The sequence below is a fragment of the Pteropus medius genome, unplaced genomic scaffold, assembly GCF_902729225.1.
Source record: "Pteropus medius unplaced genomic scaffold, Ma_sr-lr_union100, whole genome shotgun sequence".
NCBI lineage: Eukaryota > Metazoa > Chordata > Mammalia > Chiroptera > Pteropodidae > Pteropus > Pteropus medius.
In genome coordinates this window covers 6665091-6679741 of record NW_024350927.1, presented here as the reverse complement: position 1 = coordinate 6679741, position 14651 = coordinate 6665091, and the positions used below count along the sequence as shown (strand labels likewise).

Here is a 14651-nt window from a genome sequence, read left to right as displayed (position 1 = left end):
GGGCCTTTTCCCTTTCTGGTGTCACTTGTCCACAAAGGCTGCCCTTTGTGGCCCTTCAAGTGAGTTTTCATAAGTTAAGACATCAAACAACTAAACCCATGGGCCAATGGGATGTGGCCGCGCTGTCTGCGACCGGGCAAGCACACGCCCCCTCACCCGCGGGCCTGCTGAGAAGGGCCTTGTGTTCTTGTGTCAGTGGGCGCAGTGAGGGTGGGTCAGCCAGCCAGACCTGGCCACGGGCCATTGACGGTTTCTGAGCCTTTAAAAGAAGAGCTCCCCCGAGTCTGTCCCAACGCCAGACCTGCAGCGGCACCATGACCCCTCTGGTGACACTGCTGCCTCTGCTCCTCCTGGGGGCCGTGGCCCAGCAAGAATCCAAGTGGACGTACTCAGGTAAGCCCCCACTCGGGGGCTGTGAGTCCCTTGTCACCTTCACCGGGAGGAAGGGAGCACCTCCCCCTTCCCGAGGGGCATGGTGAAGCCTGGCATTTCACGGGGTGCGAGGCCAGCCACCCACGATGGTGTGCCATTCCCAGGCTGGGGTCTACCCGTCTCAGGCTCCACGTCTTGGAGCTCCCGCCTGCGCCCCCTCTTCTCTGAGCTGCACCGGGGGACGGGGCCCCGGGGGTCGGAGCCGGGAAGGATGCTCGCGTCTGCCGGCCGACACAGGAGCCAGGAGCGCTTGTGGTGCGGGGCCCCTCCGCACAATCCTTCTGGCCTCGGCCACGGGGGAAGTGTACACTCAGGGTGGCTGTATGTCCTGTCGAGTCAAGGGCAACAGGATTAGGGACGTCGCAGGGAAGCTCAGAAAGTCAGGCTTCGGGGAGCAGGACGGCTGACTCTGGCCGACGGGGCCCACACGTGGTGGTGCCGGGCAGACCTGGGCTTCTGCTTCACGCGCCCGCTGGCCCCGGAGTGAGGGGCAGGAGGAGCGGATGCGGCTGAGACCAGGAGGTGGGTCTCTGGAAAGCCACCGGGGCCCGGGAGAACTTGGGAGGTAGTAGCTCCTGCAAGTGCCTTCCAGGAAGCCTTGAGGAACCCCCCAAGGCTAGCACGGTCCTGGCCAAAGCCTTTTGATCCATGAAGGGACTGGCTTGAGACCTTGGCCTTGATCTTGGCCTCTGCCTCCAAGAAAGAACTGTTCAAAAATTGATTTGTATATTAAACAGAGAATAGAAGGGCAGAACTGACTTTCCTATTGGTTGCAAAGCTAAGAAGCTGCACGAGTCCCAGATACGAGCATCTCTCTTAAAACAAGCTGTGCCCCGGGGGAAGGAGAGCTTGGATTCCCTGTCACAGGCGGGAGAGACCAGGACCCACAGCTGTCTGGGGACCGAGTCACCCATTATAATGACTTGCTTTCATTAAAGTCATTTTTGATTAGTAAGATAAATTTCTTTACTTTGGACTTTACCATACTGGGAACCAACTGAAAGGGGCTGGAGCAAGAACACAGGTGGGCGGTCCAACCACAGCGGGATGGAGGGGGAGCTGTGTTACTGTTGGAGGCTGGGAGGGAAAGGAGCTAAAGGCCCCTGAGTGCCACACCCAAGGAGCCCCCAGTACATTTATCAGCTGACAGTCACCCAAAGGGAAAACTAAAGCGATGCATCGAAGACTTTTATTGCTTTCAAAATACGTTGTGTTCTCAGAGCCAGTGGTTACAAGGGTACAGGTCGGGGTCAGCACCCAAGCCCAGACACCAGGGTCCGTGGCGTCGATTCAGATGCCCCTCCTGCCTCCTTCTGAGGCCCCACTTCTGCTTCCCAGACGGCAGACCTCTGGCCTTGAGCCTGGCATCCCGCCTGGCCCCGCCGGGCAGGCCCGCATCCTGAGTGAGCTGCTCGCAGGGAGGGCTCCTCCAGGCACCCCCTCCAGCCGTGTCCCCTTGGCTCTCTCCTGTCTCAGATAAAGCGCACTGGTCCGAAAAGTACCCCGCCTGTGGGGGGAAAAGACAGTCACCCATCAACTTGCAGGCGAGGAAGGTACGATACAACCCCTCGGTGAAGGCCCTGCACTTGACTGGCTACGAGGCCCAGGACGGCGAGTTCCTCATGACCAATGATGGCCACACAGGTAAGGGGTGAGTCACAGGTTCTAACCAGGAGTGGCTGGCGGGAAGATCCAGAATTCAGCCTGGGAGCTGGAGGCTGCCAACGTGATGCTTGACAGGTGTGCGGGCCTGGAAACCGAGAAGCTCTTTCAAAGGTGCCCGGCCTCTGTCTTGAGACTGGCACCTTCAGCCCCCACCACCTCTCCCAAGCTCACTCTGACCCTACCGGCGGTGGGAGAGTCAGCTGGCAGAGCCGCGGCGCCGAGAAGCCACTTGGCCCACCTGCCTGTTCTCTCTGGCCCTGGTCCAATTTTCTGTTTTCTCTGTTGATTGATGAGCCCCAAGTACCTGACCAGTAGGCCCAGTATTTCTCAGAGGTCTGAAAGAAGCTCTTGTTTTCTGTTCTGTCCTAGAAAGCGGGTGAAGCTCAGACAAGGAAAGCTGGGTCTTGGGGAACCCCACTTCCAGTCCAGAAGCCTGGACTGGAAAATGGGAAAATCCATGCTTTATGTTTGCAGAACTTCCTGGAGGCTGGAAGCCTATTCCTGTGGGGTCTCCGCCCCGCCCCTCAGCATATCAAACATATTAGAAAGCACTCACACTTCACATTATTATTTTTTTTTATGTATTTTGGAAAAAAAAAATTTTTTGCATTTTATTTTATTTTATTATGCGAGTATACGGTACATTGGTTAGACATTTGGGAAATTTTTTAAAATAAAAATTAGCTTTTGAGGTTATTTGGCTACTCTTTACAATTGGCTATATGTTTTCAGCAAACTCCAAGCACATTCAGGAATTTTACTAAAGAAAAAAAAAATAATCTACACATTTGGAAATCTAATGAAGTTTTCATGAATACTAAGTTTAACAATATGATGTAATTAAACATTTATTAATTTCGACTTGCAAGGTCCTTTTTTATAATTTAGAACCTAAGATATAAATATATATTTACATATTTCTATATTATATTATTATTAATATTTTAACAGATTTTATTTTTTAGAGCAGTTTTAGGTTCAGAACAAAATTGACTGGAAAGTATAGAAATCTCTCAAATGCCTCCTGCCCACTACACGCACGAGTTACCCCATTATAAACATCACTCATCAGAATGGTACCTTTTTGTTTTTTTCTTTGCCAAGAATGAACCTACATTGACACATCATCATCACCCAAAGTCCATAGTTTCCTGTAGGATTCACTCTCCGTGTTGTACATCCCATGGGTTGGACAAACGTATAATGACGTGTATTCATCATTATAATACCATGTACAGTGTTTTTACTGCCCTAATTATCCTCTGTGCTCTCCGTCCACCCCAAGCCCTGGCAATCACTCATCTTTTTCCTGTCTCCATAGTTTTGCCTTTTCTGGAATGTCTCATTAAGTGGAATCATACAGTATGTAACCTTTTCAGATTGGCAACTTTCACTTAGTAATATGTATTTAAGATTCCACCCTGTCTTTTCATGGCTTGATAGCTCATTTCTTTTTAGTGCTGAATAGTACTCCATTGTCTGGGTGGACCACAGTTTATTTGTCTATCACCGACTGAAGGACATCCTGGCTGCTTCCAAGTTTTGACAATTATAAATAAAACTGCTATAAACATCCATATGCAGATTTTTGTGTGGACATAAATTTTCACCTCCATTGGGTAAAATACCAAGGATTTTGAATGGTATAGTAAGAGTATATCTAATTTTATAAGAAACTGTCAGACCATCTTCCAAAGTGGCTGCACCATTTTGCATTCCCACCAGCAGTGAGTAAGAACTCCTGTTGTTGCACAGCCTCTCCAGCATTTGGTATTGTCAGTGCACCTGATTTTTGGCCATTTTAATAGGTGCGGAGTGGTGTCTCTTTGTTGTTTTAATTTGCATTTCCCTGGTGACACATGATGTAGAGCATCTCTTCATATGTTTATTTGCCATCTGTGTATCTTCTCTGATGAGGTGTCTGTAAGGTCTCTGGCCCATTTTCAAACTGGGTTCTTTGTTCTCTTATTATTGAATTTTAAGAGTTCCTCGTATATTCTGGGTAACGGCCCTTTATCAGATGTGTAATTTTCAGTCCGTGGCTTGTCTTTTAATCCTTTCGATACCATCTTTTGCAGAACAGAAGTTTTTCCTTTTAACATATTCTATTTTATCAATTCTTTCTTTCATGGATTGTGTCTTTAGTGTATCTAACAAGGCATCGCCATACCCAAGGTCATCTAGATTTCCTCCTACGTTATCTTCTAGAAATTTTATAGGTTTGCATTTCACGCTTAGGTCTGTGTTCCATTGTGAGTTAATTTTGGTGAAGGATGTATGGTCTGTATCTAGATTTATTCTCTTGCATGTGGATATCCAGTTGTTCGAGCACCGTTTGTTGAAGAGACTCCATCGCGTTGCCTCTGCTCCTTTGTTAGAGATCGGTTGAGTGTATTTGTGGGGGTCTGTTTCCAGGCTCTCTATTCTGTCCCACTGATCTATTTGTCTATTCTTTTGCCGGCATCACGCTGTCTGGATTACTGTAGTCGGGTTGTAACAGTCCTCCAACTTTGTTCTTCTCCTTCAGTAGTATTGTGTTAGCTATTCTGGGGCTTTTGCCTCTTCGTTTAAACTTTAGAATTCTTTTATTTATGTCAACAAAATAACTTGCTGGGATTTTGACTGGGATTGCATTGACTCGACAGATCAAGTTGAGAAGAACTGACCTCTCGACAATATTGAGTCTCGCCATCCAGGAACGTGGAATGTCTCCATTTATGAAGTTATTTTTTTGTATCTTTCATCAGAGTTTTATAGTTTTCCTCATATACATCTTGTACATATTTTGTTTGGTTTATACCTATGTATTTAATTTTTTGGGGTGCTGATGTAAATGGTATTATGTTTTTCATTTCAAATTCTACTTTATATTTTTTTGTGCCCCATTTTTATTATTAGATTAAACAGACATAAAATTACATTTTAATAAAAAGAAATGGAAAACATACGGAGGTATTGAAACAAATTACCACAAGAGTTTCTAAAGCTTATTCTCAATTTCTCTATTTTCTTGTAGACTAGTATCAGTTGCTGGACTGTTAGTATATGTATTTTTAATTCTCCCAAAGATATATCATAGGCTCCAGAAAAACATAAAGGCCCGAGGTTCTGGGCTTCGAGTGTTCAGTGAGAAAAACGCTACTGTTCTCTCGATAGGTGCTGTCAACCGCCCTCCCTTTGTTAGTTTCCTTGAGAGGCGGGGCCATGTCTCCTTCTATCCCAGAGCCTGGCCCAGAGCCTGGCCTAGGTGAGACACATTCAAGGGGACGAGACCTGCGTTTGAAAGGATAGATCCCCAGAGAGGCACTCAGGAGTGACGCAGTCCTGAGCAGGTCTGGATCTGTGACGGCTGCAACAGTGAGGCTGGTTTCGCTTTTTTTTTTTTTAATCTCTTATTTTGAAATAGTTTTAGACTAGAAAAATTGCAAAAATAGAACAGAGAATTCCCATACAATTTTACCCCTCTTCCCCTAATATTAACATCTTTCCATCCTATAACCATACTACACTGGAACACCACGATCCACTACGCTACAGACCTCGTGCGAACTTCATTCCTTTCTCGTTGATGTTCTTTTTCTGGTCCAGGATCTAACCTGAGATCCCGCATCACACTTTCCTTCCTGTCTGCTCCGTCTCCTCCAGTCGGGGTCAGTTCCTCTCCTTCTTGGACGTTCACAACCTTGATTCCATGGTGTCACAACCTAGGAGGCTACGCGGGGTGAGGTTTTGAACCACACGTGAGGAACATAGCGACCTCACCCTGGCCTTACAAACAGTGCTCACTCTGGGTAGTAAAAGTCATCAAAATAGTCTCAAGAGGCCCCACTTCCTATTCCTACACTGTGGGAAAATTCTAAAGTGGCCAGAGGTGGAGATTGGAATCCTGGTTTCCACACCCACTGGCCATATCTTTTCAGATCCTTGACCTGCCCCTTTGCGGTCCTGTCCTTTTTGTTCTGGGTGGGAAGGTGTGTGCTTTGGGAGAGGCACCTGCCCAGCCCAGCTTACTCAGTGCCCGGTCCCCATCACGCTCTGTGTGTCAGGTGCCTCCCCTCGTTGGTGATCCTGCTCATGGCACTCGAAGCCAGTCTGCAGGGCCAGCCTGCCTGGAGAGGAGGCAGGTGACCAGGAAGGCTGCCTGACCGGGAGGCCTGACTGGTCCACGCCGACCTGCAGCACTCCCTGCCCCTTGTCTTCTCTTCTAGTGATGATCAGCCTGCCCTCCTCCATGCGCATGGTGGCCCCCGATGGCACCGAGTACAAAGCCCTGCAGATGCACTTCCACTGGGGTGGCGCGTCCTCCAAGATCAGTGGCTCTGAGCACACCATCGAAGGGATCAGATATGCGACAGAGGTACCTCAAGGACCCCGACCAGGTCCTCTGTCCTTCAAACCCTAGAGTCACTTTTCTTATTAAAACAACTGAAAAGACTTCGTGCGGTGGTGACAGTATTTTTTACTACCTTCGCAGCTATCACCGCTCTGTGCCGGGGGTTCAGGCAGGGTCCCCGTCCTTACAGAAGTCATAGCAAGGCAGGAGTTTACAGCCCACACAGTGGGGCAACATGTCTTCAGTTTCAGCTGGATTTCTATGCGTTAGATTTTCTGGGTTCCTCTCTTGCTTAGATTTGTCCTTAGGGTGACCATGGGTTTATGGTGGCCTCCTGGGGCAAAATGGCTCATGTCACCACAGAGACCTCAGGAGAGCCCAGTGGCCTCATGTGATCCCTCTGGATCCCACCAGCTTGTCTGCTTGGAGGGAGGTGGGGTCAGGGAAATGCCCTGGAATTGCCATTGTTCCAGAATCCCCCTTGTGCCCTTTCCAGTTTGGAGGACTTTTCCAGTTTGGAGAACTTTCTTCCAGTCTGGAGATCTCACAGCTTAGATGGAGGGAAATGGAGGTGGGAGCTGTTTGTGTGGGACGGTCTGAGGCTCAGATGCAGCATCATTGTTTCCTTCCTTTCCTGAAAACCTGAAGCATCCGAAGTCTCCTTGAACTGCCCTTGACTTACCTTTTCTTGCCCCCACAGATTCACATCATGCACTACAATTCTAAATACAGTAGCTCCGATGTAGCCCGAAATGCACCAGATGGCTTGGCTGTGCTGGCAGTCCTCATTGAGGTAGGCTGAAACTATGCAGGCAAGGTTATAGATTGGCATCCACACTAGGCATTAAACGTAGACGAGGGTCTTCCTTCCTGTCCCTCCTCATTCGTTCCCGAGGTCACAATTCCAGAGAAGAACTATGTAAGCTTCCCAAGAGTTGGAAAGTAAAAGGTGAGATCAACTTGAGAGGTGGATGAACTTTAAATATACTTCTCAACCTTCACCCAGATTCATCAGCAGAGGGTGCAAAAAGGGCTTCGGGGGTTTGAGCATAACCTCTGCTGAAAGTATTGATTGACCACAAAACAATGCTGACCCTAGTTTTGGCCCCTAGGAATCCAGGCTAAAAAATAAAAACAATATTTAAGAACTAAGCAGAAACAGAGACACTTAGATATAGAGAAAGAAAGGCCATGTGATGATGGAGGCAGAGATTAGAGCTGCTACCCACAGAACAGCAAGGATTGCTCACAATGACCAGAAGCTAGGAATAGGCAAAGAGAGATCTTTCCTGGAGCCTTCAGAGGGAGAATGGCCCTGATGACATCTTCATTTCAGACTTCTAGCCTCCAGAACTATGAGAGAAGAAATTTCTGTTGTTTTAAGAAAAGCAACAGATAAATAAATAGAGTAGAGCTGAGATATCAGCTATAGTGCTGTGGAGACACATCCTGCAGATGCAGCACTGGCAAATCACTAAGCAGACAGACAGACAGACAGACAGACAGACACACCCAGGGCAAGTATAAAAAATCATAATCCAGATTTGCTACCATTTATTACCTAAAATGTCCAGTTTTCAACAAAAAGTTGGGCACACAAAGAAATAGGAAAGTGTGATCCATATTTAGGAGAATAAAAGCAGTCAATAGAAACTGACTCTGAGTGGACCCGGAGTGATTTAGCAGATAGTACTTTAAAACGACTATTGTGAATATGTTCAAAGGATCAAAAGAAACTATCTTCAAAGAATTAAAGGAAAATGTTTTGACAATGATCCAAAAAGGGAGCTTCCTTCTTGTCCCTCCTTATATTGAGAGAAATGGAAACTATAAAAATGCACGAAATAGAAAGGCTAGAGCTGAAAAGTATAATAAACAAAATGAAAAAATTCTGCTCAAAGCAGATTTGAGGCAACATAAGAGAGAATCAGTGTATTTAAAGATATAACTTATTCAATCTGAAGAGCACAGAAAAAAGACTGAACAAAAATGAACATAGCCTTAGAGACTCATGGGGACAAGATCACACATCTCAACATATATGTAATGGGAGTCCCGGAAGGAGAGGAGAGAGAGAAAGTGGCAGAAAAAATGTTGAAGAAACAATGGCCAAAAATTTTCCAAATTTGATGAAAAATGTTAATTTCCTGGTCCAAGAAACTCAACGAACTCTGTGTTTGATAAACATCTAGACATATCAAAGTTGAATTGCTAACAGCATCAAGAGAAAAAGAATTCATTTTATATACAAAGTGACAGTATGATTGATGGCTGACTTCTCATTAAAAAGTCATCAGAAGGTGGTGGAATGGCTGTCAGCCAGGAAGCCCACATCCAACTAAACCACCCTTCGAAAATGAGGTGACATAAAGACGTTCCCAGATAGACAAAAACTGAGAAAATTGCTATCGAATCTGTCTTATAAGAAATATTTAATGAAATCCTGGCTAAAAGGAGATGACACCAGGCAGTAACTCAAATCCACAGAAAGAAATGAAGAGTGCCAGAAATGGTGAATGAACGGGTAAATACGAAAGACTGTATATATATTTTTTTGTTCAAAAAAATCCATAAGATTGCTTAAAACAATAATAATATCACTGTATTATTGAGTTTATAATATATGTAGATGGAATTACATATGACAAAAAATAGAAGAAAAGATAGGGAAGAATAGAGCTATATTAGAGCAAAGTTGCTGCATTTTACTGGGATTAAGTTAGTATCAACCCAACATCAATTGTGATAAGTTGTATATTATACCCACTGGAGCAATCACTAAGAAAATAACTAAATGTGGTTAAACAGTAAACTACAAGTATTTGTTTAACATAAAAGGTGGAACAGAGGAACAAAAAAAAAGACATGACATATTTAGAAAACAAATAGCAAATGGCAGTTATAAATCCCAGAAATCTGAGTTCATACGCAATGGAAGAAGCATTGGATCAACACCACTGACTGAAAAGAACCGTTGAAAATAGACTGTTTTCACCAAAAGCAACTTCTCTGACTTTTGAAAGGTCGACATGCATATAGATAGATAGATAGATAGATAGATAGATAGATAGATAGACAGACAGATCGATCGATCGATCGATCGATCGATCTTTCCTCCTCCCAGCGAGGTCTTGACAGGGTCACTGGGGATATTTTAACAGTGGCTTTTGCCCATTCCCTGAGCATGTCACCGATTACCAAGAAGCTGCCCAAACGCTTCAGATCGTGTCTCCCTGGAAGAGACTGGTGAGCCCAGGCAGCTGGTAGCAAAGAACATCCAGATTGTCCCCTCAGCACAACTAGGGCATGGATAGTGACCTCCTTCTAGCCCTTGTGGCTCTGCCCAATCTGCCAGAACACCAAACAGATGGATTCATGGGGACAGTGCCAGAGGTTTCTTCCCCAGTTGACTTAACGGCTCGATGTTTCTCCTGCAGGTCAATGATTATGCTGAAAACACTTATTTCAGCAACTTTATTTCTCACTTGGAAAACGTCAGGTATCCAGGTAAGGGGAGCCAACAGTGGCTGCGGGAGGGAAGGAGAATGAGTGTGAGCGTAAGGTGGGGACAGAAGTTGGGGACAGGAGGGCAGGCAAGGGTGGCACTGGCGGGGAGAACGGCGGATGAGCCCGTTAGGGGAGCGCATCCCTCTGTGGGAGGGGTCCTGTTCCAGCGGTTCCTGCTCTTGGCTTAGGCCTCGAACACCTCCGAGAAACCTGATCATAGACTCTACCTGTTGATTGCCACGATTGGAACTTCTGGATGGCCAGAGTCCCATTAACTAGAGATATCCTCACTTAAGTGGCCCCAGCTGGCATGATGATCCTGGTCGCTGGAGAGAGAGATCCTCCTTGGCTTCAAGCTGAGAAGACTCTCAAGAGTGAAGCCCCCATCATCGTGCCTGGACACAAAGACACGGAGGATCGGGGCTGGTCTCCCTTCCCACTGCCGAGTTCCTGTCAGAGCGATTGTCTGCTCCCATCGTCAACCCTTGACCTTGAGCAATACCCGTGTCAGCCTCGAGGCCTTGGTTTTGTGCATCCCACTTTGGCCTCATCTCCCAGACTCCAGCCCCCTGACTTCTGTCTTTACCCCTTCCCCAGTTCTCCTGACCTCTAATGCCCGGGCCTCCGTGTTCTCTCTACTGCGCAGGCCTCGTGCCCTTCATCTCTCTTTCCTTAGCTTAGGTTTCACATGCTCAGCCATCGTTCTGACATGCCCAGATAAACACCCTCCATGGCCTCACCCTGCAAAGCCCCAGACCGTCTCCCACCTGCTCAGAGCCTGTAGCCAAATGGCTGAATGTGGCTAGACAGAAACACAGACATCTAACTGATATTTTTATTCGTAGCTACGAATGTCAATAAGTACTAACGCTGCCTGGAAATCCTGAAATATTCCTCTGGGTGTCTGCTTTTCCCCGTCTCCAAAATTATTCCTTAACATTTTCCCCTCTTTCCTGCAGCCCCTTTGCCCTGGCCTCTGCTTCTCCCTTGGAGCAGATGTCTTGCATCCCACTTCATCAAGAAGGAACTCAGCTTCCTAACACGCCTGCGCCTGACCAAACTCCACGTCCCCTCCTCCGTTACGACGGAGGAAAAGTCCTTCTCCTGTCCAAGACAGCCCAGCCTGCGACCCCGCCCCTTCTCATCCTCGGCCTTTTCTCCTGCCCCTCCCGCCTCTCTCCTGCACCACTGATTTCTTCCTCTTCGTTGAATCTTTCTGCTTAGCACACAATTCTGCTCTAATATCGCCCCCCTCAACACACAAACAAAAGTATCTCTTGGCCCCATCGTTCCCCCTGCTTCCTCCATGTTGCTTTGATGGTCTCAAGCTGAGCTCAGGGGCCCAGCAACACTGATGTGAATGAAAGAACCGTCTAGATGCAGCGATAGGTGCAGGTGCTCAGAGGCTTGAGACGCCCCGCGTCCATCCCTCTCCTGCCCCCTGCCTGTGGCTGTGCTCGGTTCCCAGTGGGCGTGGCAGGAAGAGTTTTGGACCAGGTGCCTGAGCCTAGGCCCCCGCTTGGTTCTGATTCTGCCTTTCTAATCTCTGTACTCACTTCTAAATGAGCTCGAACCAAGGAGTGTTGTTCTTTCTTTGAGGGCACTTACCCAGAAGCCCGCAGGAGTCATAATTAGTTTGTTTCACTTATCATAAGACGTATCCTCAGCCTGACAGTGACAAGATGAGATGACAGTCACACTCACAAGTACTTTCCTGTGTGCTGGGTCAATGTATTTGACAAACCCGTTCTCCTTTACCCTCGCAGCAACCCTACTGATTATTCCCATTTCGCAGATGAGGAAGGAGCCTCATGGGAGAGAGTGTCTGGCCAGCCACTCGGTGGGAGGGTGCGGTACCTGAGCAGGTCTCTCCCCAAAGTCTTCACTCTTCACCCCTCCCAGGAAGCGGCAAACTGGAGAGATATGTCCCAATAATCGGCTTCCATGTTCTTCTGCTTAAGTCAGCGGAACTGAATGTGGTGAGGTCAAGACTGAGCTGTCTTCTCGAGGGGCAGCGGCTGTTCCTAACATCCCTTTATCTCTTGTTCCCTCTGTTAGGACAAAGCACGGTTCTGAACAGGCTTGACCTTCAGGACATGCTGCCCAAAAACCTTCACGACCACTACAGCTACCAGGGGTCAATCTCAACTCCTCCCTGTACCGAGAACGTGCACTGGTTTGTGCTGGCAGATCCCATCAAGCTCTCCAAGGCACAGGTAATGCATGGTGTCACTTCACCAAAGTCCCCCCTTTTGACTTCCTGGTTAACAAGAGCACTCCCCCAAATCTCACCTAATGCCGACACCTGGGCTCCCGTGGGGTTTTCCACGTGCATGGCTGCTGTGCCTCACCTATGCTGCTGTGGGCGATCTTACCAGTGCTGTGGCAGGGATGGGCATCAGGAACCTGAGGAACCATCGCTGATGTAGCAAAAGGACGGAACTCCAGGTCGGGGGGAAGAGTTGAGCGCTGCTCTTGTTGCCCCTGTCTAGGCCCTCGACATGCAAAACCCTGTCCTCGTGGAGCTTCCATTCTAACTTCATAAACGGACGTACGCAAGAAGGATAGCTTCACATTTAGCTCTTTACGTGCTAAAATACCTGTAGCCCTTTGAGAAGATGAGCTGTATCAATCATCTTTTGTCCTCCAGCATAGTATGGGTATATAATACATAAATATTTGTTGAGTTAGACAAAGCAGGGGTCCCCAGTTCCCGGGCCGTGGACTGGTGTCGGTCTGTGACAGCAGGCCGCACAGCAGGAAGTGAGTGGCGGGCGAGTGTGTGAAGCTTCGTCTGTATCTGCAGCTGCTCCCCGGCACCAGCATCACCGCCTCAGCTCCGCCTCAGATCATCAGGTGTTAGATTCTCATAGGAGCACCGGTCCCTGGTGCCACACAGGTTGGGGACCACCGAGATAAAGGACAAATGCAGTGAGGTTGCAAAGCAAAGCCGATGTTTACTTCTGGGTGATGTTCTTCCTCAGAAATAGATATTTCTTTTCCTACTCCAGGAAAAGGTGGAAAGCCCCCTAGTCAAGGATACATACACAGAGAAATGTTTGAACCAAGTTGGAAGTGCCCCCAGATACCCAGCAGAAGCAAATGTAAATTATCTCTGGAAAAATGCACCTTAAATCCAGATATTGAAGAATTTCCACAAGTAAAGTTATTTGAAATTAGCTCGATTTAAAAAAATTACAAAATACACAAGGGAAAAGACACTATGAGTAAACATCAACAGAATCAGACCTACAAAGATTTCAGATAGTGAAATTATCAATTAATATAAAATAAGAATGTTTAATATGTATAAAATGTATAATTAAACATATTAGTATATTTAATATGTATAAGAGCTTTAAATATGAGAAAAGAATAAATAAAGTATAAAAATGACCAAATAGACTTGGAAAAACACTATATAGAATTTCTAGAAATGAAAAGATAGTAACTGAAATTAACAACTCAGTAAATGAGTTTAATAGCATGTTAGATACAGTTCAAAAAAGAATTGGTAAACTGGAAGACAGAGCTGAGAAAATTATCTAAAATGCAGCACAAAGAGAAAAAGAGATGGAAATAGAAAAAGGAAGAAAGGAGACATAGAGAATATAGCGGGAAGGTTCAACAAATGTCTAATTGAAATTCTAGGGGAAGAGAGGTAGCGTAGAGAAGAGGTACAATTTGAGAAACATTGGCTGACAATTTTCCAGAAGAGTTGAAAGATACCAAGTCATATATTCAGTAAGCCCAATGAGGCAATGTAAATTAAAGATAAAAATCCACATTAAACACATCACAGTGAAACCACAAAACATCAAAGACAAAGAAAAGCTTTAAAAATCAGCCAGAGGGGAAAAACAAATGATTATGAAAAGAGTACTATTAGACAGAGAGCTGATTCAACACAGCAACAATGAAAGTTAGAAAGCCATGGAATCATATTTTCAAAGCACCTGCCTCTTCACCTGTGATGGAGCACACCCTCATTCTGCTGATCTAGGATTGTGCACGCAGCCAACATTTCTTTCAAGGATATAGACAAAATACAGATATTTTCAGAAAAATGAAAATTGAGCTTGCTACTTGACATATCTCTGTTTACTTCTTCCTTTCCTTTCTGCTCAGAGAAAAAGATTAAATGAGATTTTTGGAAGAATAAATAGAAGAATGAATGGATGAATAAATGCATGCTATGAAATGTGCTCTGCCTGGCCCATAGCACCCAGAACCTCCTGAGGATTTGTGATCTCACAACGAAATCCAAGATCTAGTTTAATTTCTAATGAAACCTTTTAAAACCACCCAGTGCCTCTTCCCCTCCATAATTCACTTCGTGTTGCCTGCAGATCTGGAAGCTGGAGAACTCCCTGCTGAATCACCAAAACAAGATCCTCCAGAACAATTACCGTCTAACCCAGCCCCTAAACGGCAGGGTGGTGAAAGCTAATTTCAAAAAATCACCCTAATCACTGTGAGTAAGAGCGACGCCCATTTATTCTTCACGATTTGTGGACTCCTGTTTTCTTCTTCTTTCTCTGGGTAAATCCATCTCTTCTGGCAATAGAGAGAGAGGGGAACCATCTAAATAGCAGGAGGCTCAGAAGGACCAATCTGAACAGGGCTCGGGTGATGGGGATGACGCGTTTCCCCAGTCCTGGCAGTGATGTCGGTGAGTAGAACAGAGGGGCCATCGAGGATGGGTGACTATATG

The 14651-nt window shown here is 46.2% G+C and overlaps 1 protein-coding gene across 1 annotated transcript; it reads left to right on the top strand.

The window, feature by feature from the left end:
* Nucleotides 1-314: 314 nt before the first annotated feature.
* On the top strand, nt 315-14406 carry CA6 (carbonic anhydrase 6). The gene is made up of 8 exons (XM_039842030.1): nt 315-393; nt 947-958; nt 1909-2076; nt 6306-6454; nt 7131-7223; nt 9868-9937; nt 11996-12153; nt 14287-14406. Exons 1-8 carry the CDS (start codon nt 315-317, stop codon nt 14404-14406), a joined length of 849 nt encoding a protein of 282 aa, XP_039697964.1.
* Nucleotides 14407-14651: the final 245 nt, after the last annotated feature.

What these genes read in the sequence shown, in the direction of transcription:
- CA6 (XM_039842030.1), top strand. Translation starts at nt 315, where the DNA reads ATGACCCCTCTGGTGACACTGCTGCCTCTGCTCCTCCTGGGGGCCGTG. An exon ending in TGCTGGCAGTCCTCATTGAG is followed by an intron (nt 7,224 to 9,867) that starts GTAGGCTGAAAC and finishes TTTCTCCTGCAG; the next exon opens with GTCAATGATTATGCTGAAAA. An exon ending in GGAAAACGTCAGGTATCCAG is followed by an intron (nt 9,938 to 11,995) that starts GTAAGGGGAGCC and finishes TCCCTCTGTTAG; the next exon opens with GACAAAGCACGGTTCTGAAC.